Below are 27153 nucleotides of genomic sequence, written 5' to 3'. Positions count from 1 at the left end.
ATATATAGTATTAGGGCGAGAGCAGTAGGGAGTGGTGTAGGGAGGGTCTCGTTGTCTCTGTTGGTAATACTGAATCGTGGAACTGTTTTTGCGCGGGTCAAACCGCTGTCGGAATATTTCTCAACATTTATTATAGTTTTTATATCAATTGCGGTATTATTGAAATTCATCTTAGTCTATTATCTCCAACGTGAAATAATTATTAGGTGAGAAGATTGCATGAGGTCGAATGGATTGTTTTTAGAATTATCCGACGGGCCACAAGTTTAGTTTTGCAGCAACTTCACTGTTACAGCATTATTGGCGACCATGGAAATTTTCTTCACCTCGTTACTCTTTCACGTTGTAAAGTAAGAGAAAAAGAGCGAGAGAGAGATCGTTTATTTCGCAGCAAAAGTGACGATAAACGGCCGCCATCGATCGCTGTACATTCTGTGACCAACCATTTTATAATAATAAAGAGAAAAGTAACTTAATAAAAATAATTAAAAAAAGGAACCAGTCGTTGAAGTATCTCAAGAATGTTATCTCAAAATTTTGTGCATCTTGGCTTACATTGACGTTTCGACCGTTTCAACGAACCAATGTCTGTTATGCGTTTGTTGGAAATTACACCGTGAGATTGACGTTTCTTCAAAAGCCAAAGAGGCTTCGTTATATTATTTCTTTATTCGTTATCGTAAAACGACCAAAAATGACTACCGCACTCTACCTGGAACATTATTTGGACAGTAAGTGACCCATATGCACACGAAAATGAGTCCTCCTTTTTAGGCTATGTTCCCTGTTTTTTACAAAATATATGTCACCCTACCACTTTTATTCGTTATCTTTCACCCTTTTTTTACATCGCTTGCAAGTTTTATAATATTTTATATGTACACCATTTTCAATCTTACTGTATGTAACTGAATTTTTCAACTAATTAGTGCGTTTGTCATTTATATATTCAAACTTTGTGAATTCACTGTTGCTCAATTTCCCCTCGTTTTTTTATCCATTGCTTCATGAACGTTTTCCCAATGTTTTGAGGATTTGTAAATATATATATATCTTTTAAAATTCCTTGAATTTTATTATTTTAGAATTAACTCTCAACTTATCTAGATTGTACTTAGTGCTTCATTTTTGCAGGTCTGGAGCATTTACCCATAGAATTGCAAAGAAATTTTACTCTGATGAGAGATTTGGATGCTAGAGCTCAAGGTCTTATGAAAGACATAGACAAACTTGCGGATGATTATTTAAAAAATATAAAAAAAGAATCCAATGACAAAAACAAGGAACAGCTTGGCCATATACAAAGCTTATTTAACAAAGCCAGAGAGTATGGTGATGACAAAGTCCAATTGGCCATCCAAACTTACGAATTAGTGGATAAACACATAAGAAGATTGGATTCTGATCTGGCTAGGTTTGAAGCTGAAATTCAGGATAAAGCTCTAAGTAGTAGTAGAACTCAGGAAGAGAGCGGAGCCAGTAAAAAAGGTAGGAAGAAACTCAAAGAAAAGGAAAAACGCAAAAAAGGTACGACCGGAGCAAGCAGCGAGGATGAATCAAAAACAGCAAGAAAAAAACAGAAAAAAGGTAAAAACTGTAATATAAGTTGTTATTGGTTTTCAAAGTAAAATGGAACTCTCCCTCGTAGTTTCAAACACGTTGTTTTACTGAACAACTCCATATAATTTATTCAACTTTGTGTATTCAAGGAGGATCCGTTACTTCCGCAACTTCCACTGGTGCTGTTGGAAGCGGGGCACAAACAGAAACAAGCTCCCTCGGGCATCCTTCTGACGTATTGGATATGCCTGTCGACCCAAACGAGCCAACGTATTGTTTGTGTCATCAAGTTTCTTATGGAGAAATGATTGGCTGTGATAATCCTGATGTAAGTATACAAAAAGAGATTCCGAGTTTAGAATTTTTGCACTTGTGTTTAACAATGATTTCACTTATTGTTTGTAAATATTTAAAAACAAAATTAATAGAAATAATAGATTACATGAAAAATATTTCTTGTTTTACATTATTTTTTAAATAATTTAATCCTTGTTTCCAATATTATTATCTTACTACATTGATCAAAATATATACTTAATATAGACATTTTTATTCATCAATTGTCCGAGAGATTGTGACTATCATTGCTGCATGGTGCAATTGCAATAGATAAATATGCAAATTATATTATCAGATATACAAAAGTGTAAATCGTTCTCTTACGACTTTGCATTTGAAAAATCATTTTTGTGTAGTGTCCAATCGAGTGGTTCCATTTCGCGTGTGTTGGGTTAACGACCAAGCCGAAGGGTAAGTGGTACTGTCCAAAATGTACGCAAGATCGTAAGAAGAAGTGAGATAAAAAATTGAGGTTAATCAACGACGACGACGAAGGTGAAGAGTGCTAAGCACGATTCTCCATACGAGCGTTTAAATGTACGTTACTTCTAAAAAAGATAAAGCAGACCAGAGAAAGATACGATAGAATATAAATTTTCATAGTCAAACATGAAGATTCGTCCGTTTCTACGTAAAAGAGATAGGAAATTCAAACCTTAGAATAAAGTAAAAATCGCAACTGTATTCATATTGCATCCAAAATGGACAAGTTTGCGTTTTGTTTTTCCTCGTAAAATGAACCATTATTTATTGAAAGAAAAAGTAAACCATCTTATATCCGTAAATTATGAACGTAAAACTGTCGATTTTGTATATAATTAGAAAACAGTTCGCGAGGGTTTGTCACAGTGCTTTAATGTATTGAGAATTGGCCGCATATTTTTCACTGCTTTTTGACATGCGATTTTTTCGTTATGTTCGTTTTGGTTCTTGGGTTTTTTTTTTAATTGAAAAAAAATGAGAAACCTTGCTACGTTGCTCGAGATAAACTGGGTGTTCTCTTTTTTTGTGATCGATTGTTGGCCGGTTCTTGAACGTCTGTGACTCACCAATTTTTCCTTCCCTGAGATCCCTTCCTACGCGCAGTTATGAAAAATAAAAAACTAAAATTACGTAAATCATTGGAAGTGAAGAAAAGTACCAGATCCACTGGATAGTATTATGAAACGATATGAAAAAAAAAACTATACTCGTATTACATATATATTATTATATTCTAGTTAATTCCTGTTTTTATATTTTATGAATGTACATTATTAGGTTTATTGAAAGATAAAAAACAGAAGATATCATATGACCGTACGGCTGAGCATGTAACATACCATTATTGCATACAGTTCATATAAAGATATATAAATTGAAATTGTACATGTATGCACATACATCTATAGAGGCATTTTATTTGCGGGGTGTGTTTGCACGTATGTGGGCTGATGCAAAAAAAATATCTTCTAGATTTTTAATCCTTTGGAAAAATCTAATAATTCATACAATTTCTCCGTTTATCGTCCGAAAGCTGAACTATCCTGAAATTACGAATTATTTATTTATTTTTGTTATTTTAATTTCACTGCATCATTATTTTACGAAAAAAATAATCCAAAAATAACGAAGACCAATGAAAACAATTGCAATTTTTTTGTATGATCCTAGTGTATATAATATTATATACACGGATGTATCAATACATTGTAATTGCATATTACCTCTTATCTTCCATTTGAAAGAGCGTATGAAACTGTAGCGAAAGAAAAAAATATACTTTTAATGTTATGAGGAATGCGCACTTCGTATCATTATCGTATCATTTCTATGGTATTGAAGTTTGCATTTTTATAGAGCATATTTTTAGTTTTTTCTGTTAGAATTTTTGAAAAAAAATATTTCATATTAATGAATCAAAAATGAATGTTTTCTTATTTATTTTAGCCAAAATGTAAAAAATTCTAGATTCATTACAAACAATTTCAATTTATTTGAATCACGAGTAGTTTCACCTCGCAGTTTAGGAGTACAATGAACTATAAATTTTTGAAAATCGAAGATTTACTCTGAATATAGAGCTGAGATATTTTTTTTTTTTTTTTTATCGAGGCTCTTCAACAAATTGTGGGTAAAAAATAACATCCGGGAAACTTGTGATATGGATACATAAGTTCTCATTGCCGAACTTTAATGCAAACTTCAACGTCATAGCTCTCAGCTAAAACGTGCACGATTATTTTTAACAGTTCTCATGTTCAATATTTTTTAGGTTTAATTTTTATACCTGTTGATTCGTATTGTACGAACTCTAAAACTGTATATCTGAAGAAACCAACGATCACATACACTGTCATGCCTACGTTATTGTTAATTTTTGCGAACCGTTTTCCTAGCTCTTCTTTCAACGACATATTATCCATTATTTTATGATATTGAACATTTTTGTAATGCAACAACTGTTGACGAAGCTTTTGTATTATCCAATTTATCCAATTTTTCTGTAAATTCAATATTTAAATAATTGGATAAAAAACGGCTTTGATTTCTGACAGTAAACATCTCAGAGAGGAAGTACGCAGAACAAAAACAATGATCATCGTATTCCAACAATTGCAAATTTCAAACTGCCCAATTTCAGAGTTTGCTTTGTAATAAAAATTCATGTTTCAGCTTTACTTTTCTGGCCATTTTTCTACTTTCGAATATGAAGTCGGTAGTTCGGTCGTAATAATCAAAAATTTATTGACGTCGATGACTCGAGTCTGCAAAAAAAGTAACTGAATAAAATGAGAATTTCGCTGCATTGAAACTGTACAAACTTGAACATCATCAAATTCTCATATTTACATATTACAGAGAAATGGATTAAAAAACTATTCGCTAGTTTTTCAATCTGTTATTGTGTTAAACGAATGTGTATTTGATGAAGTTCCGAAAACATGTGGTATTTGGGTTTCCATTTTTTTAATGCAACAATAATTTTCATTCAAAATGTTCGATTTCTTCCGATTTATATATAACGTACATCCCAATTTTTCCTTGAACAATTTTTTGTATGAGTGTCTGAAAGGAATCGATGAAAACAACCGGATGTTAAACTTATGTTAGAATATCAAACGTGTTGCATTTCAAGCATGAAAGTTTCAATATCAGACGAAGTTAATTTTAAATTTACAGAAAGACTTTTTACTATTAAACCAAATGATGTATAATCGAAATCATGAATTATAATGGTTTGTTTTTCGGAAAAAAAATATGATGAAAATGGATCTTCTAGACAATTGCAATAAACTAGGTAATTTTTGTATAAAATCATTTGTTGTTTTGCGTTTTTCTAACCCACTCTATATATGCTTAAGACTAGTGCTACGTGCTACCTCTTGCCCCGACCTTGATGGCCTGTACGTCAATTCCACATAAGTTATTTCGGTGGGATCCGAATTGGAAGTAACATTGATTTTATATTATCACAATGGAGCGCAATGTCATCATTTTTCTTCAATAATGAGTTTAAGCACACTTAAGAATTAACAAAAATCCAATATCGCAATTTGCAGATTCGTCTGAATAAAGGTATAGTCATTATTGTTGTATTTTAATGATCAAACTCACTTTCCGGTGAGAATTCCAGAGATTACTGGAGGGAAAAATATTTAATAGATCATACTGAATGGAAAGGTCACACAAATAGTTTCTTATCGCATTCGAAAGTGACTATAGAGAGATGCATTTGAGTTGAGTTAGTATTGTAATTACGAAAACGTATTATTCTTTTTTTTTCATATTCTTTCAAGAACATTGTTTTGCAGTAATAAGTTTTCAAAGTATAAAATGATGTTTCTATTAATTCGCAAACACTTCAAAGTGAATTTCTGTTTCTTGATTGTTTCAATCATTAGTTCAAGATTCGCATAAAGCTCCAATATAAGTTATGGCCTCTTGCACAAGTTTGGCTCCTGACTTAAGAATGGCAAAGTAAGTTCTTTTCTATGAATTATTTTATAATTGTCTAGAACTATGATTGACTTAATGTGTTTATTGTCGTTTTATCTACTTTTTTTTTGGCAGTTGAATTTCATTCTTTTTTACTAACATTACAAATTCGAAAGCGTGAAAGTCTATGATACCGAAGTATTCAGAATAATAGATAAATCTCAAAACGATTTGTTGTAACAAACTCTAAAGATACATAATCCTTAGTGAAAAATGAGGTAAATATTTACTTTATTCACTTTTGCTCAAAATAGTCTTAAAATTTTTTTCCAGCATTATTATCAATAACGAATAATACCGCGATCAATTTTAGGGAGGGGGAAAGTACAAAAACCAAAAAAAAAAATTTTGAAAAAGTCCGAAAGAAATTTCAGTTTCTTCCCTATATTCAAACCCATCCAACGATTCCGCACACACATCCGAGCATTATTCTCAATAAAAAATATTATCGCGATTAATTTTAAGGAGGGAAAACGGGAAAAAACAACATATGATTTTTTTATTCCTTAGTTTGTAAACTGTTTTTGGCAACGCCAAAATCTGTTATTTTTATCGAGCACGGTAGGATCACTTCCCGTTCAAACACCCCGTGATTTTCCAAAAAAGTTATACTTTCAGATTCCGTTTGAAATTTAACGATTGCTTTTGTAAGCGACAAGGAACACCCGTCACACATGATTATTCCGTATATACTGTTCAAATTGAAATCGTTGACATTCATACTTTGTGGCCAGACACGTGAACATTATGCCTTTGTTTACATTTTTTCATTCCATTGAATGATACTACGTAAACTTTACTATCGTTCATATTATTCTACTGTATTTGTAGCAACAAACAATTGTTGTTGGGTGACTCCGGAACGCATCTTTGAATATAGCGAAGAAACTGAAGTTTCTTTCGGACTTTTTCAAAATATTTTTTTTTGGTTTTTGTACCTTCCCCCTCCCTAAAATTGATCGCGATATTATTTTTTATTGTTAATAATGCTCGAAAAATAATTTTCCATGCTTTTTAGGAAAAGTGAATAAAGTAAATATTTACCAAAAATGATTATCCTGTACATATTTAAATTGAAAAATATGGGCTAAAGAGCAAATTGGCTGAATGAATATTTTCAATTATTGTTGAGCATCGATTAGAATATGGGTGAACAAAAATCCCACCGCAATGTCAAGGAATACCGATTTGTCTGGTACAACATTGACTCGGTGGTACTGTCCAATTGTAATTGTAACTCATACGGTTCCTTGATTCACGTGCACACAACACACCTGCTGACCTATAATGGTCATACAGATTTGTCATACTCTCAACTGATTGTTTGTGCGTTATTATATACACATTAGAACAGCCTCGTGAGAGATACTCCGTGTCAAAACGTACGTCGTGCTTTCTTTCCACATTTGCTAACGGAGCTAGCCACAAACCAACTGAGACATCCTCAGAATTGTAGAGCCTGTAAAAAAATATTCAAATTATCAGCTTCAACTTAAAATAAAATATTTCCTGCTTGTTTAATCAAAACTTTTGTAGCGTGAGCATAGAATTTTTTCCAATTTCAACGAAAAATCAAAATATAACAAGGAATAAGCAATCCATAATATTTCTGAAATTCATTGCATCGGTGATGATGGAGAGCGGATATAATTTTTAAATTTAACTACAAAATTGTCTAGGTAAGTTGGGCAAAGTATTCTTATATACCATGATAAATTGAATAAAAAACCATTTGATTTTGATTGACAGGAATTTTCATGGCAACAAATAGAAATGATTGACATTTCAATAAATAAGAAAAATAAGAAAAAATTTTGTTAGAATAAATTACGAGCATACGCAAATTGATAGTCACCACATGTGCAAATTATTGTAAGTAGTATTCAAAGTTTGGACAGCGAAGAACTTGATTATTAAATATTTTCAACATTCAATAGATCACTTAAAAACAGTAATGAATTATCCCTGCTTTATTATAATTACGATTGAGGCGAGAAAAAAAAGTTCCAGCTTACCTCAATACATCGGCACTACCGGCGATAAATTTAATGAGATTCGAAGAAAGAACATAACCACCACCAACGGCATAAGGCAAGTAGTAATCACACAAATTCCAATCGTGTTCTTTCCAAGGTCCTCGTTTTTTTACTTGAGCTTTTCCGTTAAAATAACCCCAGTATAATTCTTTTTTGGTTCCTTTCATTTCCCACTTGTCAAGTTCACGCAAAACTTTATGAACAAGTACCAGGCTGTCATCGTCACATTTGAGTAAAAAATCAAACTCGTAAGTCGCGTAAATTTCTTTGAGAGATATTAATACTTTTTTCGTTAAAGTACCATACGAATCTTCAAGTTTCGCGAGTAGAAGCAAATCATTGTATTTATGTTTTTCAGATTGCAGAGTGTCCATTTGTTCTGGTTGAAGATCGAAAGTTCCAATAGCGAAAAGGTGCTTGACATTTTGATGTTTATCTGACAGCCAAGTTTTTCTTATAGTATCACGATTCCTCATTGCATCTGGATGCGTCAGTATCAAAATAATTAGTCGGTATTTAATTTTATCCATTTCTATTTCTTTTGCACTTTCACAACGATTTTCGTCAGCCACATACAATATAATGAAAGTCAAACCTAATAATAACAGAATTATCGTTAAAACGTTGAACCTTACGTAAAATTTTTTTTGGAAGAAGCGATTTATTTTTAACATTTTGTATCCAAATTTATTTCCCCGCTCTACCATTTGTCCTATACCCGGACCACCCGGACAAACGTTACATTCTCCGGATAATCAGTATTCCATCGTTACACTTCTTCGTGTAGTCGTGTAGTAGGTAACAAATCAGCTGTTCAGGCAAGCTTGTTTTGCCTCAATTTGGTTTCGTAGTGGCGCCACTTACCACATAACTCAAACGGTTGTTCAAAAGACTAATCTTCCGTTTTGAAATTACCTCAAATATAAATTAAAAAAAAAATGTTTGATTAGTTGGTTGAACGACTGCGGAAAAACTAATGCGAATTCGGGTTCAATAAACCGAAATACAAATAAGCTTTACTCCATCTACCGGCCTCAAAATGATACGAAAAGGTAAAACCGCGACCAGACTCGAACTATGGGAATACGTTTTTCTTGAAACTATGGTCTGAAAGTCGACTACCAGCGTCATCCACAAACCCACTCGACGGATTTAAATGAAATTTATACAACTTTTTAAAAGCATAAAAAGTTAACACCGAAGTAGAGGATTTTTTTTAACAATACATTGGTACTTTTTTTTCAAGAATATACTTTCAGAAGACGAGTTTCGATCATTTTCAAAAAAAAAAAAAAAAAATCGATAAATACTAGATTAACGAATGATTTTTTCCTTTGATGTATTTCAGATGAACCAGTAAAATGTTATGATTGTCTCCGTAGATCTGATCTACACTTGTAGGATCAGATCTAACAAAGATGGCGATAAATTCGTCTACAATTAATATATTTTTTGAAATTTTGGTAAAATTGCAAAATGTAATGTAATAACTCTATTTCATTATTTTTATAGGAATTCAATTACTGTTGAAATGAAATTATTCAACGAATTAGGTATTTGCATGAAGAAAAACTTTTTTTCTCGTAATTTGTGTTCGGAATCTGAAAAATTAGAAGTAACATTAAATTCATTCAAATTTATTTTACCATCTTTCTTCTTGATAAACCAGAATTTTATCTTGAAAAATAGTGGTGAATCTCAAAAACGATAAATATTTTTTGACAAGCGAGTCTTATTAAACTAAAAGTTTTCCAGTTTTCATTTTCCAAGTCGTGAAAATAATATTTTTTCCCACTTTTTTTATTCAAAAAAAGTCAAACAACTTCATGCATGAAGACAAAAGCACGAATAAATTAAGTACAGCGTGCACGTTTTATTACTTTTATCAAAACATTCGAATTTTGTTTTTTTTTTTAATCGATGTGATATTCATTGTCGGTCGATTTGAAATGAGATTGGAATAAAGCACAATGCATGTTTTTTTGCTAATTCACATTTGATATTGATACAAATAAATAATTATTTTTTCGTTACACAGTTAACGTCTACGTACGGCATAATATTTTTTTTTGGCACTGTAATAGTGATGCTCTAGTAATTGTTTCAACTGCCGTTTTCATTATTGACACGAGAGGTGATTTTGTTGGGAAGCTAAAAATTCATTTTACCAGTGGGTGACTGAATTTTTTTGTATCTCATTTGTTGTTTTTTAAACACGAGGAAAAGTAGCAGTATAGTTAAAGGATAAGGCACATACATTAACGACATCTGCACGAGTAATGGTCGAAAGTGCTTATTCATCTCAAAATGATTTTCCTTCATATTTTTTCCTTTTTGGTTTTTTTATCATTCGTTAACTATAAACTAGAAAATAGTGCCGTTTGTTGTGTACAACTGAGCTGGGGTCTTACTTTTCTTCCTTTTTTTCAAATTTTATCCACATTTATTCTAAATTATTACACGATAATTACCATTGGAGTTTAATCAATCTGTTATGCCCACACTGTTATCTCCAAAGCGATTATTAATGTGAATACTTTGAAAAAAAGTCAAATTTTATCAATCGATTTGGTATTGAGAGATGTCAACATATTGTCGCACTATAAATGATAAGTCAAATGTGAGCATTTTTAACAATATTAAAATTTTGTAAATTTTCACTCGAATGTTCAATATTTTGTAGCGAATCTCTATATTATCGCAACAGTTCTTTATCTTCGTAGAAATGCCTTGTACATAGATCAACTATTTCGTATCGTTGTACTTAAAAAAACGCAGGACCCTGTTTATTTACAATTGAACCTCAATAAATTAAATAGGAAATTGTCTTCTATCCGCATTTCTTCCAAACGGTTCTGTTCGTGCATAAAACAAGTAAAACGTGTTTAATTGAAGAAACAAGAAGGTAACAATGATTCGATCGGACAAAAAATTGTAGTTAAAAAAACAATATTTTTCTCATTCGGCAAGAATAAAACGATTTGTTTCACTCTATTACGTGGTTATAATGACGCCGAACAAATTGATACTTCATTTATAATTGCTAATTTATTTATTTTTAAATTCTGTTTATTTTCAATCATTTTGGTTTCATGACGAGAAACTAATAATTTCACAATTTCATGATCGGCGACGACAATCTTAGAAATGTGGCGACCAAGGTATGGCTGATTTTGTTTCGTTCTATTATTTTTTTTTTCTCGGTAGCATTTTAAGGACAATGCTGCAGAACAAAAAACAAACAGCTGCGTTATCGTAAGCCATGACAAAACACGCTACACGTATTATTCATTTACGATTTTTCGATTAAGTACAAAAGAATTGATTTTTTTTTGCTTCTTTTTGTTCTGTCGTTTTTGAGTACTCTCATATTTGCTAGGTCCTAAGACGGATTGTGAAGCTGAAGCCATATAAATATATATTATGTGTATAAATGTATATCTATAGTTGTTTCAAGTAAATCAGATTTTTTGGTACCAGACGCGATGAGGATTGTGGGAGGGAAAATAAGAAACGTGCTATAAGTGTCGCGAGGAGCTGCTTACGACGCTTTATAAATTCAGATGTCAAGCACTTCGCGAATGAGTTTCGATAACGACAATTTAGTCGCGAATGTTCAGAGTTTTTCTTGTTTGCAGATTCGTTGTAAATCAATCGTACGGCAGCAACCTTTACACTCAAAATCTCAATACGAAGAAATTATCTTTTCTTTTTGTTCCCGATTATCTCTGAACATTCAACGGAGAATGCGAAATGAACTAACTTGTTAATATTTACATCAATTAAGGTACTGCACGAGTGCTTTTTTCCCCCAAGCATAAGACGAAGCGAGTCAAAAAATCAATATTAATAATTGACGGTTCTCACACATTGCGCAAATAATTCGATATTTCAAATATCAGGACAGATACCTATTCGGAACAGTTTTCATAAATTCATTATCGCGCCTTTTCATTTTCTATTGTTAACACGTTAATTTCTGCGTGTTTCTTATTTTTTTTGTTTTTTTTTTTTTTTTTTTCATTTCGAGTCTCATTTTTCTTCAAACAGTCGTTTAAATAATTTCGTAATTTCTATTATCAATCGAAACTATGGGCATTGTTAAACATCAAGAAAAAACTTGTAACGCAATTTTTAGGATTCAAATCATTGTGCACGAGCGATATAATGGACTTTGATTTCTCGAAAAATACAATGTCTGTTTTCGATAACTCTCCATGAATTAATACTTACAATTCGATTTCTGCATCGATTTATTGAAAACTAGAGGAATTTCGTCTTCTTATTTTCTTTTTTATTTAATATCGCACCTTATTCGTATCTTCATGATAGGTACCCAACATTTTTAAGAGCCACTTATTCTCGAGTCGATCAAAATCAACTCGGAGAAGGAAAAAGCGCAAAACTTAAATGAGGAGAGCGAAGAAACGTAAAGCTTAATCTGTGATGGAGATCTGAGCAAAACCGATTAACGCCTTATCATCCGGTACTTCGTTGGCTGCGTAACCCGAATTCTGCAATAGAATTGATCATTTTTATTTTAAGTGTTATTAAAAAGTGAAAAAATTTCATTTTTTTAAGTCACAGGGCACTCATTAATGGTCATTTTTAAATGTAACATTCGAACAGAAATTACTTCTTGTGTTGCATTGAACTTGGCCAAATAGTTGAGTAAATCATAAATCTAACAACGTTGATTTTTCGACAGTGTAATGTGAATTGCTAGCATTTTTTTGTTCACTAGCTTTTTTCACTAATTTTTCCAATGAAATTAAACATTTTTACGCAACGTAGATCTCCAACGAAAATAATTATTTCGAGCTTCAATACAGAAAGAAAATGATAATAAAAAGTCAGCTCACCAACGGAAAAGTGACAGTACGAAGTTGGCCAGCGCTATCGATGAGTTTTTGTAGATTTGCGGCTATCACGACGATGTCTTTTCGATCGACTAAACCAGCCCCAACGAGTTCAACGGCTATCCCCTCCGCCGAGTCGACACCCACCGCAAATTCGAATCTAATATCGTTCAGTTCTCGCTTTTGATTGCTAGAGAAGTAGACGATAAAAAAAAAAACGGAATTTCACGTGAGTTTAAACAAGCTTATGCTCAAGAAATTTTTATACATTCATATATCAAAAATAACGATAATATTTAACTCAAATCTCACGCAACTCGTGCAGAAGAATTTATGGAAAATTCCTGCATCGGTTGGGTAAATTTCGTTTGGTAGGGAATAAAAGGAAATGATGCGTACTGTGTTTTATATTCGAGGGTAAACTGGGTCTCGGGACGTCTGAAAATGATTCATCAATTATTATTCGCCCATCATTTTCCCTCATGAGGTATATTGGTTTGAAACAATGAAAAAATAATATTAGGAAATTACATGAGAAAATATAAATGGATATAATGAATAACCGACAACGATTGGTGCGCGGTTTCGTGAAAATTGTCGATCTCCATCGTTGCAGTACTTGGTGAATCGAGTACTCGGATGGGTGACGGTTTCGGGTCGCGCACCAATTGCTCAGCGGTAGCCAATTGTATTGAATTTCTCATGGCACTAATCAACTGAAGTTTGATAAAAATGTATCCACCTTGATTCACTGGATTTTCTAAAATTTTCTTCAACCCTTGTCAAAATGCGATACAGTAAATGCATCCAGGAAGGGCGGAGAGTGTATTAGAAGCACACAAAAGAAAATAGAGAAAACACTAAAATAATTATCGGAATATTAAAAATCTTACCGGAGTCGAAGTACGAAATTAAATGGAACATTTTGTTCCGCCACTGGAATAGCGATACGACTAGCGGCTGATTTGACTTGACCGTAATCTTTAGCATCAGCAGCTTCTTCGTCGCTGCTCCCGTTGTCGATCGTATTTACGGGTAAAGCTTCCTTGCCGTCTTCTGCACTCGAGGCATCGCTGTCTTCTTCCTCTGACGACCAGACCCATTCACCCGTTACCGTTCTGTGCAACCGACCCGAAGTGCCTGGTTGCCTCTTCGATGCCTTGATGAAAGCAAAATACGAATACTTCATAAATTAATTGATTATTCGGCAAATTTTTCATTTTTTTTCTTTATAACGCAATCAGTAGTATGGAAAGCAATTTAGGCATAAACTTTTGTGATCAGGCTAAAATAAGTCCCGGTTTCACCGCGATTTTGCAATTTTTTCCTCACAAATTATCGTCATTTACTTATAAGAATTTAATGTTTTTATTTGTACCTTCTGCACACGGGTTTCAAGACTCGGTCCTATCGCAACCAATGTTTGTTGCAAGTATTTCTTGTCCTTAGCTTTTTTGAAGAAAGGATGTTTCAGTAATTCCGTTGCGGTAGGCCTGAAAATTCAAAATCCACAGGAATTAATATAAAATATGGAGTTGGATTTTTAATGCTTTTTCGTTGATATACTTTTGCAAAAATCTAATAACGTGAATAATAAATGATTTCAAATTCAGTGTTTGAATTTTTTGAGGAATTTTTTTATTTTTATTTTGATCGGATGAATCGAGTACTGAAAAGAGACGAAAGTTGAATACCAGTAATTATGACAGAGGAAACTTGAACTTAAGAATAATAAAATTTCTCTCACCGCTTCGTAGGATCTTTTTGAAGACAGTCCACGATCATTTTACGAAATGTTTTACCATATGCTTTGTATTGATCTTTATCATCGGCAGCAGTGTCCAATGTTGGAGGATCGTTTTGTAGAGTTAGCATGAGTACTTTCATAGGTGGATATTTGTGATAAGGAGCGGTACCACTTGCCATTTCAATAGCCGTTATACCCAACGACCATATGTCAGCCTTGAAATCGTATCCATGATCCTATACGAGTTGACACTCGGATTATCATAACTTTCACCATATTAGATTATCTTTTTTTTTCGAAAGAAATGAAATCTGCCTCGCTAATTAACACATCGCGGGGATTTCTATTTCCTAAAGTATACAGTTTTGTTCAAATTTTTCAATAGAATTTTCACAATCGAGAAGTCGTCAAATTACTAGTTTTCATATTTTTCTGAAGGCAATGTAAACAAATAATTTTGAATAACATTACGGGAAAAACTGAACGTTTCTTGAAGATATTTTTTCTCGACTGTAGCATTTTTTTACAAGTCAATTTCATAACAATAAACTTAGAAAAAAAATTAGAAAAGCCGGAAATTTTTTTAACTTTTTTCGATATTTGAAAAGTTGTAAAACTTCGTAAAAAAAACATCGAATGGAAAATCCGGAAGAATTTAGAAGCTCCAAATTTGATTTTCAACATCGAACAAATTTTCCTCTGTGAGCATGCATGTCAGAATTCCAAGAAAAATTACAAAACAAAAATTATTTAAATTTGTTTTTTTCAAGCTCTTCATAAAACCGATCTCAGAGTCAGTGAATTTCATCATTGAGTTTGAAATGGTTTTTTTTTTCCTGGTCTCTAAACAAGGTTGGAACTCAAAATTCTGTGGTTCGAAAACTCCGTACGATCGTTTTTCACGAAGTCACGTCCCTTAACGAATCGCAGAAAGTTAAAAAAATGTTCTGCTCCTCAGATTATTTGTAAGCACGTGTTTTGTAAGTGTAGCACGGTAAGTCATTGCACGACAATTATAATTTTTTTTTTCAAAATCAACGCAAGAGATTCTTTTTTCTTGGATTCTTTCGAATATATTTCGGCTTCTCATCACTAAATCATAAGTCTGTTCGTATAGATAGTTAACTCGAAACCATTACTCTACCAAATTCGAAGATTTTCAGTTCTACTTCGAATTATTCCATTGCAATAATAATACAATTATTTTTCATTCAACTTCATCTTAATTTATCATTTTCACAAAACTGTATACATCGATGAAATATTTGATTTTCAATTAAATGAAAATATGAGCATCAGTGTTGAGAGCATGTTAACATTTATGAAATTCGTCGGTGACGTCATGAATAAACATTGAATAAACTGATTATGAAATAATGAATGTTACCGCGAAAAAAAATGAAATAAAAACAATTTTTGAAAACACGTTTCAAGCCAATTCCTGACGGTGAACTTTTCTCATTTAAAAAATATTTGCAGTGTTCACGTTCCATCAAACGAATGAAAAGGTTATGATAGAAAAGTAATTTCAATCAAACTTCTCCGATAAATTTATTAAAGAAAAAAGATATCGCATGAAAGGATGACGTCACTTCGGAAAAAACCAAACATTCAATACACATGAACGATCATGTTTCGAACGTTATTAAAATGCCATGCCCAACGCAATCATTGATTCATCGTATGCGGGAGTTGTTTCAACATTTCAATTCATAAGCTTGCTTAATTATTGCATTACATTAAGAGAAAATTGAAAAAAAAAGAAAAAAAAGTTGAGAAAGAAAATATAAAACTAAGCACCAGTCTCAGTGCATTCAAGCATCGAAGTATCATTTCTCAACATAGAGAGAGAGAGAGAGAGAGAGAGAGAGCGCGATAGAAAGAGTGAAATATAACAAGAAAATATTCAACGGATTCAGAGCTGTTCTTAGACTCTTTGTTATTAATCATTTCATTGTTGTAGCAAATATAACATTTGAACAAACACAGAACTCGCAAGCTTAGAAATTGTAGTGTAACTTTCCTCTCTCACCTGCTCCATGACTTCAGGGGCCATCCAACATGGTGTACCAACGAACGTGTGACGAACTTTTTGTCTGCTCAGATCTCGACCCGTTGCGAGCCAGGCGCTAACACCGAAATCTGCTATTTGGACGGTTCCATCTTCACCCAGCAGAATGTTGCCTGCTTTAATATCTCTAGAAAACATGAATACATCTTTCGTTAATATAAAAACTAGAAAAAAATCATAATTATAATAATAATGATATAATTATTTCATCATGGAAGATAATTGATAACTGATTACGATTAATTATTATCACCCAACATGGAAAATTTGAAGTTACATGCAGAATAAATTTGAAGCGAATTTCATGATTTGACTGTAAATGTTACCTGTGGATTTGTCCATTACTGTGAAAATACTCAAGGCCTTTGAGAACTTCTCGAAGTACGGTTGCTATCGTTGCTTCGTCAAAAACGCCGTGTTTGCAATTCGTCGTTCTCGTTTTATGCTTTATAATATCAAGTAAAGATCCACCTTCCAAAAGTCGCAGTACAAGCCATAGCTCTTCTTTTACAACGAAGGACGTATAATATGTAACAACGTTTTCGTGATTGCAGGATGACATTGCCTGAATCTCTTTCTGCATTGAAAATAATAAAATAGGTGAGAATATTAATGATTTAAATAAAATGTGTTGCAAGTTTGCGTTGATAAATCACGCTTCAATAATTTTTTTCTTTTTTCTTTCAATTTTGCACTACTATAGAAATGTAATTAACCTTTATATTGGTTTTATAGAAAGTAAAAATTAACTAATTGCGATCCATTTAATTCCAAAAAATGAAAAAAAAATGTTAGCTCACGGAAGACTCATCAAAGAAGAAGAAGATTGGTTTTCATTGATTAATTAAAATTTCGTGTTCTTGTCAGTAATAGTGACTACATACCAGAAGTTCGTCCATGCTCGTGTTCCATTTTTCCAAATTTATGCGTTTTATGGCACATTTTTCTTGCCGGGGTATACAAAAAGCAGCGTGTACCACAGCAGTGGCTCCGACGCCTAATAATTAAAAAAAAAAAAAAAGACATTCTGGATCAATGTTTTTTGAACTCTCAAAATTGACTAGTATTTGGAAAAGAATATCCAAGACCATCAATACTCATAGAAATTCTATCATATCGGGTAAAATATTCAAAGTAATTAAGCTCATGGAAATTGAATACGAGATTGCAAAATTCAATAGGAAAAGTAATTTACGATTCATAGTAAGCTGATGCACCATAATTATATGAATTAAAAAAATAATAAATTTATTTTCATATGAAAATTTGTTTGTGCTAAAAAAAAGTTTTGTAATGCACATGATGGAGTTAAAAGAATCGTGTTTCAATATATACAGAGTTGGTTATCCTGAGTGGTTTTGCAGATCGGAAAAAAATTGAGGGGCATTTATGCAGGAAACTTCCAAAATGTAATGGAAATGAAAAGGTAGAGACGTCTGAGAGTAGATTAAAAAGGCGTTCTCCTGTGTACGAGAAATACGTCAATTTTCACGAATGAAACCACGTATTATTTAGTTCTCAAAGTTAAGGTAGTGAAGAGCAAAATGCATTGAAACAAAGAAAATTTGAAGGTCGAATTGAGAAACTCCTCATGAAAAGTGAAATAATTAATTATTTTACGAAAGTTAAAGGGCCAAGCACAGGGCTCACCTTCTACCCCCTTAAAAAAATGTAGTAGCGAAATGAGGTTAGGAAGTTAAATCAACCGGTCGGATGTGAACGAATTTTGAATCACGGTTCCGTAAACTTCAACTTTTCATGAAAATGACAACACACACACACTCTTAGTTGCAATAAAGCGCAGTTCACGTTATTATATCGCAAAACGAGAACAGATACGCACACAGAGAAAAGAACTGATTTGGCGCAATGTCAGAACGCGAGATTTTTTGAGTGGGAGAGAGGCCGGCCTGTGATTTTCTTATTCACTTTTCTGCCGTTTTTTCTTCTTGTATGCGAGGATCAAAGATCGCAAAAATTGATGGACATTTAAGCTGTGAGTTGATAGGGATTACGGAAAAATAATTTGGACAAAGAGAGGATATTGGTGAAGTGATTTATCGGAATATTTACCGATAACCTCTTTGAGATCGTAGTCGTCTTTGGTGTTGGGCCAGCCCTGCACGACCGCGTTAGAGCTCGCAGACGCCATTTTATTAGCCAGTACCGTAACACGACGAGAGTGCTTAGGGGTAAGGTTATTATTACGGGGCGCTCTAGTTTCTCCTCCTCTTCCTGACGCCGGTAAACCAATCCTGCTATTCGTTCTTGTTATTTGATTAAAATTGTTGTTTACACTTTTTTTCACCAAGCTGTTAGCACTATTATCGGTATTGGTTAAGCATGACGACTCATCGTTTTTTCTCATTAAAATATTATTCAGTCCCGCTTTCTCGGTACTCCTCGAATTGTTTGAACTCGTCCGTTTCGTAGTCTGTACGTGAACGCACTGATTCCCGGTTGTCGCGACACCCGCGCTACTCAGCGTCGTCGTCGGCGTCGAACTGCTACTCGAACGGAATGATTTTTGACGGAATATCCCAGGCGAACACGATGGCAATACGTCCGGCGAGATTATTCTGTGTAACGAAAGGAAATTGTAAAAAGTATATCCAATGAAGTGAAACAGGAAAAAAATGGATGAAAAGCATTCTGAAATGTATTTTTCATTTTCCTCTTTTTTACTCTGTTTCGAAATTTAATAAGCGGAATTTCGCATTGGAAGTTAAGAAATTATAGATAAACGAAACGAAATAAGTCATTGGAAATGAGATGATTATTTTTCTTCGCAAATAAGTTTGACGTTTTTTGTCAAACGTAGTTCGTCAATGACGTCAATCGAATGAGAAGAAAGTCAAGTGTTGTGTACGTTGTGTATCAGAGATAATATTTTCTACACAGATTGCAAATATACGAAGCCTTAAAAAAATACTTTTTCTCTTAACGATTTTAAACTTCCTTAAAAAGACAAGATGAAAATTCCAATTAATAATTTCGCTTTAATTCCGGCGAAAACATATTTCGAAAGCCGGAAGTCACGTTACACTTGATACAACACGATTCCAAAATATCTACAAACATCATCTGGGTGCCACAATTATTACAACGGTTAGTAAAATAGAAAGATTTTACGCAATGTATTTCAATCATTTCCATCAACTTTCGTATAAAAATAGAAGAAAAATTCGAGAATCCAAGTTTACTAAAACTATACATCTATAAAAAAGACGTTCAGATATTTTTTAGATATTCTTAGACAATTTCCAGTGAACCATCCTTTAGTATGAAAATCACTATCTGAAATGCCACGTGTTTTATGTTTTACACAAGCGTTTTTCTCGCGTATATATTTCTTTTTTCTGTGTATTCATACTCGAGTCGTGAGTCGTGAGGAAAGGCACGGCGGAAAGAGGAGTCATACTGTACTACAAGAATCGAAGCAGAAAAGCTGTGTGAGAAAAAGGATGGTTAGGGAAGGGAAGAAGGGAGGGGGGGGGGGGGGGGGAAGGAAGAGAGAGAAGGAAGAAATACGTTGGTAGAAACCGGAAAAAAACGAGTCTCAAATCTTATATATATATTCTCTTTGCACGTGTGTGTATATATAGTAAGCATATCCAATGGATACAGTGATAAACTCTTTCTTGGAAAGAACGGAACTGGCAAGCTGGGTCATTCAACTTAAGAATTCACTAAATAATAGCATAAATATATAAATCTGCCTGTTCGTCGGATATAGATGCATATAGATTTGTAGCAGTATATTTTGGTACATGTGTGTATTTGTTTGAGTGTGATAAGTGAAAAAAATTGGCGAGTACGAGGAAAAAACTTTTTCCACCAGCAATAAATGTTGTTTGCTCGAACGATTCCTTTTGTCGTTGTAAAATATTTTTTATCGTTGTTTGACCTCTTGAAAAGTGTTATACTCGATGCAAACGCTACTGTTTCGGTATAAAATTGAAGTTTATGCAGAATGAAGCGAAGATTTCGAAGAGCGTGTTTCCATTGAAAATATAACGGAAGTTTGCATCGATTCATCGATACATCGGATAAATGAGTTTTTTAATCTCGCGTTTGTAGAAATTTCGTTGAGGATATGTGAATAAATAATTTTTCGTCGCGTACTGATAAAACGATGCAGGTTTTATATGCTGGATAAGATTTTTTTTCGTCCAATTACAATAGCAGAACGTACACGGTACACGTGACGCTAAAAGGTGGCGCCAGGAACGATTTATCAATTTTCGTCTCATACATTTGCGACAGCGGGCCCGTTGGCGCCGAGCAATAATTGACGCACGACCCTCGCGCGATTATCCGAGACATCTGTGCAATACTTATCGAGTATCAAAAGTACAAATACTCGTAAATATATATTCAGTGTATCGGAGACTGCAAATATCAACATAACGAGAAACTCTTATCGCAATCTTTCTCTCTCCAGAATCTTTGAGTATGTGGCATATGTCGTTGGCTGTGAGACTCGCTCGTTGCACGATCGGAAAAATAAAAAATAAATGTAATTGTTCTCGTATCGCTGCTGAACTTTTCGATAAGATATATACGCGAAAAACAGTCTTTTCGCCGCATCGGAAAGTGGCGCCGAACGAAGCTCGGTTTGCCGTTCGAGCGCGAATCACCGCAATGCGCATAACCTGGCAAAGAAAACAACTGTGCCAATCACGCTGCTCCTTCACTTCAAGGTTAGTTGTGCAGTACCCACTGCGCAAACTCTCCATTTGAACACGTGTCTCGAACGTTTTTTTTAGTCTCGCCAAATTACACCGTATCGAGTGGGTACTGTACTTAGTCTAAACCTATACTTCGATTAATCTTATCTCGGATAAATCTTTTTAGTGCCCTATGCGTGTGATCTTCATCCGAATCTATTAAATCCTAGAAAATATAAAATGTGTCTGATAGACATTATTTTCCGTATTTTATGTTAGCAAAGCTCAGGATTTTATGCTTCAGATTTCATTCAACGGGGCTGTTTCGTACAAAACTTCTTCGTGATTTTATTCTTCCAATGAGGTTGTAAGGCTCATTGCACTGGTGTGACGCAGAAGCTCGACGATGCCACACTCAAAGTTAATCGGGGGTGGCTAGTTCTCAAAATGATTTTTATAATAACTTCGGGTATTTGATAGACTGTAATTTTTAATTGTGAACAAAACGGTTACAGGCGGATATACACTTAATCGGTTGACTCGGCAACCATAAATCCATTCTCATTTTTACCAAAATGACGAGTCTTGATTTTATCCCCACTTAGATCGGAGTTGACACCTAGTACAAAATCTGGACGTGCATTTTCATTGGTTTTCCACTTTGCACGATACAAGAACTACCTGAATTCGCGAACGGTTGCCTTAGGATAAATAACTCAGGATACTCGTAAAACATCTGGTCGCCAGAAGGGAAGACAGAGATTTTTACCCTTACCTGGGAATCCCGGTGGACAATGAGATTTGGGAAAGAACCCTTAATCGGTTCACTACCATAAAAACTCCGTCTTCGAGTTAAAATGAATAATTAAGTCATAAATACATCTATTGTCCATGTGTTTTGAACTTTAGCGTCTCAGTCGACGCTCCAGGGGCTAAATGATTTTTTGAAAAGTATTTCGTTGCCTTGAAATTGCTGTTAATGGAGAAAATAGTGGATTCAGTTTCCTGTCTTTCGCGATATTTCCTAATTTCAATTCTTTCGCACTTCTTTCATTCGGTTATTCGTTGTTTCATTGAATGATTAATTGTTACTCGAAATTCATTAAAAATTAAGAAAACCATATCCACAGATATTTCCCTCGAGTAATTTCCTTTACTTTGATAGTTGCACAAATTTTTAATGTCTTGAAAATTTATTATTTTGATCACACGTTTACGATTTCAAAATCTGAGACTGTTCCAACCAAAGTTTTCAAAATTTTTTTCAATAACTTCCGAAATATTTGGAACGAAAAATCTTCGAAATCTTTGCGTCAACGAGATTAACGTAAGGGTATGTGCGACTTTCTGCAACAGGCGCGCGCGATGACATATTACGAGATTCTGAATCTCGATCGATCTCCCATGAAGTATCGGGGGCTCGAGATTATTCCCTTTGAACACGTGATAAATTTTTTTGTCGAGTCAAAACTAATCTAATCTTGAAATCATCGTTCCAGTGTTTTTTTTAACATTTTCAATTCCATAGTACGCATAAACGGACGACTTGACGAAATTACTATAAATTCGAATATCCGAATATTTACATAACAAAAATCGACAACGTAACCGAAGAATTTTTTTTTTTTATGTAACGAACTTTGGTGTAGCAAATTTTTTCTGTTTTAACCGTTGAGAAAATGTACGAAATTTTTAAGATTCGAATTTCAGTGAGACCGTTATGGAAATTCTACCAGTGCCTTCTGCAACTTCAATGTGATGGAAACAGAGAAAATTCACCGATCTCAGCAGCTTCAGCGAAATCTTCCATTCGCTTATTCGTGTCGTTTCTGCACAGTGCACTTTTTTCGTTGATTTATCTCACAATACTGTTTTCAAATTTTGGCAAATCTAACACTAAATATAAATTGAATAATCCCAAATTGAACAAAACATTCTTTATTTTTTAAATTAAAGGCTTTCGAGGTGATCTGTCAGTTGCACCAGTTCTGGCGAAATAACCTCAAAGTACATTTCGCTTTCACAAAGTCTCTTGACACTAGAAGAAAAACGAGAATTACCAGTTATTCTCTTTGGATAACAAAATAGCTAGCGTGCGATTCTCCCTTTTCTCGAAAGATCGAATTTGTTGGTGAAAATCATGTAACACACAAACGGTACGAAAATTGTGCCGTTTGATTTTTCAAAACAAAATATAAAATGACAAAATTGAAAGAACAAATGAAATCACATTCATCATATACAAAAATAATTATTTGGCAGGTTAAGAGTTTACTTTCAAGAATGTCGAATAGCGATGCTTCGTCAGAGTCGGACTTATTGAGGTTCGAGCTTGTCCGCAATGACCGAAGGCTCTCCGCGCCTAGCCGGAAACTGTGCCCAAAACATTACACGAATATATGTGCATTCAGAAACAGCGTCACATTTTTTTCACGAATCAGCATGGATGAAATTTTTCACCTTCGCATACACGATAAACACAAAAACGTCAATTCGTGTGTTTTTGAATCACATTAATTGTTGAACCACTCAAATTTTTAGTGAAACTGATAGCGACATTTATACGGACACGTATATAGAACGAAACGAGAGGAAAAGAAAATGAACATAATCCAGCGATCGACAGTAACGATCGACTGGTACAATTGTCTCGTATGGCCCATTATCACTCGCGCCGAATATCAGACCTCCCGAGACGCTGCGAGTGGAGACGAAAACGAAAAAAACCACGTAATTCCTCACGCCTTACTTCTCGCTTTCTATTATGTAGAGCTCGTGCGCGTGTGTGCTGTGTGAATCGGGATACCCGTTGTGCAAACACTTATTCTCAAAGGCTTTTGTAGATCATGTGATATGGGAGTCGCCGATCTCTGGGTTAATCGTACAGCGACGAAATATTTAACTGTCGGAACCAAAGAGCACTTAAGTATAATAAGTATTTATTTATATATAGGGTGGCTCGGTATTTGAGCGATTTTAAAGCTTCCCAATTCTGGAGAAAAGAAACGCCTCTGATCGTTTTTTCTTCCTACGCTGCGTCGTAGAAAAAATAATGAGTGAAAAACAAAACATGAAAGTTAGCGAGGCGATTGCGCGCCGCCATGTTTGATTGTTTACCTTCCTTTACCGCCAGGCGTCGTCTATTGGTTTGAGGTTATGTGAGGCGAGGCGATCAACGTTTATCCCCCCATTTTTTCCGGCGTATTCCAAAGATCATTACGAATTGATTATAATACCTCATCAAATAATAATCGAGGAAAGAACCGATTTGGGATTGCTATTATTCAGGATAATGCAATCCGTTCGCTTGATGGCGGATCTCTAACCTCTGTTTCAGCTCGATATTTGGCTTTGAGATTATGTATCGCTACAGTACTTTTTTTACACGCAGCGAACCGTCGGGGTCAAGCCGTCAAGCCCTTTTTCAATTACTTAACGCTAGGATGAGAGACAATTCATTACGATTAATTTACAAGATGTTTTGTACTCTTACAAACTCTTATGAATATTTATCAATTTTCATATATTCGAGTTGATTCATTTTTTTCGGCTGTCCGTAAAGACTTTGTATAACTGAGCCGCAATGAATCGTGTCAAAAGAATACGTTCTGAAAAAATGAAGCTCGAAATAACTTGTTTCGAAATGCTGCATCGGACATGCAGCAAATTTTACCTTCGATATCTGAGTTTAGTCCTATAAAACTCGAATCTAAAAACCACTTTTATCGAGAAATTTTTATGCTGCGATAAAAGCAATTACGTTTAAAGGAAAAAAATCAACATTTCTTCCCACAACAAACATTTTGTACTGTGAAAAAATGGTTTTTTTTCTCAACCAATTCGCATCTTGCACAATAGAAATTCTGGTTCCCCGAAATATCGTCGATTGAATCCTTTCGATAATTCGTGCGTGCTTCAGGTCTCTCGTAACATGGAAAACGTAATAAAATTGCGTAGGAGTCGCCTTTTTTAATCGTTGGAGAAAATGGAATCATCAAAATGGGTTGCTAGCGAGAACTTTCGATCGAAATAACGAGAGCCGGGGGGCGGGGGGGGGGGGGGGGGGTCGTCGTCGGTCGGTCGAGGAATTAGTGAGCGAGGATTACGGCGATAATATACACATATACGAGTTAAGAGAAATAAAACGGGCGTTAGTCACGTCGACGTGTTCCAATTATCACGATTACGGGATTCATTTAAGCACACGAATACACATTCACCTACGTAAGTATACTTATAGAGGTGACCGGGAACTCCTGAAAATCTAATAATCAACAGCGGCCGCGGTCAAGCTTGCTTATCGCGATGATCTTTATTTACAATGGGATGACATCAGAATTTTCACATATTTTCAACGATCATATCGTTTTTTGTCGGGTCACAAAGATTCCAGCTCCCGATATAAAAAGTGAGGGGACACGGAGGCTCCTCTACAGTTGCTCATATGTTGGACGACGAACGTTCCAGCTTTCCTGGAAACTCATCGAGCTTTTATTTTTGTTTTCGTAAACATAGCGCGTAGCAATGAATCTATCGATGGTGAGTACAGAAAAACAGATGAAACATGTTACCTCAACGATTCTCTTCGAGTGTTCGTCCGATTTAAGTAAAAATGTGTTTTTATCAAAGTTTTTATGAAATAATAATGTTAATGAGATAATTCGAGTTTTTGGGGCTGTGAATCGATTTTTCTGGTACGGGTTTTTGAGTGCGCCGGTTTGTTGGCGGACGATTGATGCAATCATGAGCGAAAAAATGACGTTTGCGAGGTACAGAAAAAGATTGAAAACAAATTCGTAATTGTACGAGTCCGGTTCGTGAGAAAAGGTGAACCGTCGTCGGGTTGTACGTTGATGCTGTTTTGTTTTTTCGGTCTCTTATTCTAACGAGTGCTACGGAAATCCTTTTTATTAAGGTGGTTCCTCCACGAGACAGTTAAATTAGGAAATTATTTAAATTTGGCATACGTATTGTTTAACATATGAACAACACCTCTATAAAATTTTAACAAGTTTCACCATCCCGAACCCGAGATATAAGTAATTGAAGTTGACTCAATTAACACGTAACATATGGACCATGCATAAGCAAACGGCACATTATTAATTCTACCGCTAGTACTAAAATTAGGAAGATTATAAAAAACGAGGAGGAGCTAGAGCAGGATATCACAGATATTGTGAAAAAAATCAAGGTGATTGACCATCTAGTTTGACAGATATAGCCTCGAGAAGTACGAAGGTTTAGGCTGCATACGATATATTTTGCAAGCGAACAAGCGAATGTCGTCTGTATAGACAACCTTTTCTGTGTGTTGAAGCGTAACCTGGATAGTTCCGTCAAAAAATTTACTCACGATGTCGGATCAAAAATACTTTTAGAATAAATTTTACGAAAGCAAATGATATTTGTACTATATCTGCTGGCACCGAGTACCAGCCGAGTACCGAATAGGGTCTTTACAAAGTTATTGATTACGATCCGAACGAATTATCAAGCCTTTTAATATGCAGACAGTACATAACTTTTGGTTGGGGCTGTCGCAGAGGATCAACCTTAACATTTCAATTCAAAGGAAAATCCAATTCTCTGAGGATTTAAAACAGTTGGTTTTGCAGCATAATGTAACGTTGATTAATTCAATAATTTTTTCCATTTAACATTATAATGTTTCCCCATTTTATCCTATTACCAGACTTGTCATCGCTATTTTGATCTCGATTTTTTAAATCGAAACATGTGAGATGATTTTAAAATATTTACATTGCTGTATTGAGACCAATTTTCAGTCAAACTGATCATTTTTCAATAAAAAGAAAATCAGTGAATTTGGGGTTATTGTTAAAGTAAATGGAAAATTTCTCAGCTATATTCTTCAAGTACAATGTATGAA

General features: G+C 34.3%; 4 protein-coding genes across 13 annotated transcripts in view; 2 read left to right on the top strand and 2 right to left on the bottom strand.

The window, feature by feature from the left end:
- Positions 1-50: 50 nt before the first annotated feature.
- Positions 51-2397, top strand: Ing5 (inhibitor of growth protein 5). Of its 2 annotated transcripts, none has more exons than XM_043416136.1 (5): positions 51-206; positions 296-731; positions 1135-1587; positions 1710-1888; positions 2256-2397. In XM_043416136.1, exons 2-5 carry the CDS (start codon positions 695-697, stop codon positions 2355-2357), a joined length of 771 nt encoding a protein of 256 aa, XP_043272071.1. In that variant the 5' UTR covers positions 51-206; positions 296-694; the 3' UTR covers positions 2358-2397. The 2 variants fall into 2 exon arrangements, with proteins under 2 accessions (XP_043272071.1, XP_043272080.1); XM_043416145.1 differs by having other exon boundaries at positions 58-206; positions 279-731.
- On the bottom strand, positions 1663-9641 carry beta3GalTII (beta-1,3-galactosyltransferase 6). Of its 4 annotated transcripts, none has more exons than XM_043416092.1 (5): positions 7893-9641; positions 6922-7336; positions 2866-2975; positions 2224-2447; positions 1663-1883 (listed from the first exon to the last, which is right to left on the bottom strand). In XM_043416092.1, exons 1-2 carry the CDS (start codon positions 8618-8620, stop codon positions 7051-7053), a joined length of 1014 nt encoding a protein of 337 aa, XP_043272027.1. In that variant the 5' UTR covers positions 8621-9641; the 3' UTR covers positions 1663-1883; positions 2224-2447; positions 2866-2975; positions 6922-7050. The 4 variants fall into 4 exon arrangements, with proteins under 4 accessions (XP_043272027.1, XP_043272036.1, XP_043272018.1 ...); XM_043416101.1 differs by having other exon boundaries at positions 7044-7336; XM_043416083.1 differs by having other exon boundaries at positions 7062-7336.
- Positions 9642-11899: 2258 nt separating this feature from the next.
- LOC122408897 (serine/threonine-protein kinase OSR1-like) overlaps positions 11900-27153 on the bottom strand; it is a 30439-nt gene continuing 15185 nt past the window's right edge. For 3 of the 5 annotated variants that reach the window (XM_043416012.1, XM_043415995.1, XM_043416003.1), the window contains 9 exons: positions 18664-19169; positions 17475-17587; positions 16917-17167; positions 16543-16717; positions 14520-14755; positions 14151-14265; positions 13666-13931; positions 12776-12962; positions 11900-12427 (listed from right to left, as the gene is read on the bottom strand). In XM_043416012.1, the coding sequence (XP_043271947.1) occupies positions 12350-12427; positions 12776-12962; positions 13666-13931; positions 14151-14265; positions 14520-14755; positions 16543-16717; positions 16917-17167; positions 17475-17587; positions 18664-19169 (1927 nt within the window). In that variant the 3' untranslated portion in view covers positions 11900-12349. Of the gene's footprint in view, positions 12428-12775; positions 12963-13665; positions 13932-14150; positions 14266-14519; positions 14756-16542; positions 16718-16916; positions 17168-17474; positions 17588-18663; positions 19170-19848; positions 19881-27153 lie in introns of those variants that run through there. The other 2 variants (XM_043416021.1, XM_043416018.1) reach the window with 2 other exon arrangements.
- Positions 19878-27153, top strand: part of LOC122408991 (uncharacterized) — a 25336-nt gene continuing 18060 nt past the window's right edge. The window contains exon 1 of one of the 2 annotated variants that reach the window (XM_043416153.1): positions 19878-20042. In XM_043416153.1, coding sequence (XP_043272088.1) covers positions 19893-20042 — 150 coding nt within the window. In that variant the 5' untranslated portion in view covers positions 19878-19892. Of the gene's footprint in view, positions 20043-25654; positions 25800-27153 lie in introns of those variants that run through there. The other variant, XM_043416188.1, reaches the window with a different exon arrangement.

Source organism: Venturia canescens, chromosome 1 (assembly GCF_019457755.1).
Source record: "Venturia canescens isolate UGA chromosome 1, ASM1945775v1, whole genome shotgun sequence".
NCBI lineage: Eukaryota > Metazoa > Arthropoda > Insecta > Hymenoptera > Ichneumonidae > Venturia > Venturia canescens.
The sequence above is the reverse complement of the archived record's forward strand: the minus strand, read 5'-3'. Positions and strand labels throughout refer to the sequence as shown.

What these genes read in the sequence shown, in the direction of transcription:
- Ing5 (XM_043416136.1), top strand. Translation starts at nt 695, where the DNA reads ATGACTACCGCACTCTACCTGGAACATTATTTGGACA. An exon ending in CCTGGAACATTATTTGGACA is followed by an intron (nt 732 to 1,134) that starts GTAAGTGACCCA and finishes TCATTTTTGCAG; the next exon opens with GTCTGGAGCATTTACCCATA. An exon ending in AAGAAAAAAACAGAAAAAAG is followed by an intron (nt 1,588 to 1,709) that starts GTAAAAACTGTA and finishes TGTGTATTCAAG; the next exon opens with GAGGATCCGTTACTTCCGCA.
- beta3GalTII (XM_043416076.1), bottom strand. Translation starts at nt 8,620, where the DNA reads ATGGTAGAGCGGGGAAATAAATTTGGATACAAAATGTTAAAAATAAAT. An exon ending in GGTAGTGCCGATGTATTGAG is followed by an intron (nt 7,337 to 7,892) that starts GTAAGCTGGAAC and finishes ATTTTTTTACAG; the next exon opens with GCTCTACAATTCTGAGGATG. An exon ending in ATGTTGTACCAGACAAATCG is followed by an intron (nt 2,976 to 7,061) that starts GTATTCCTTGAC and finishes AACTGCGCGTAG; the next exon opens with GAAGGGATCTCAGGGAAGGA.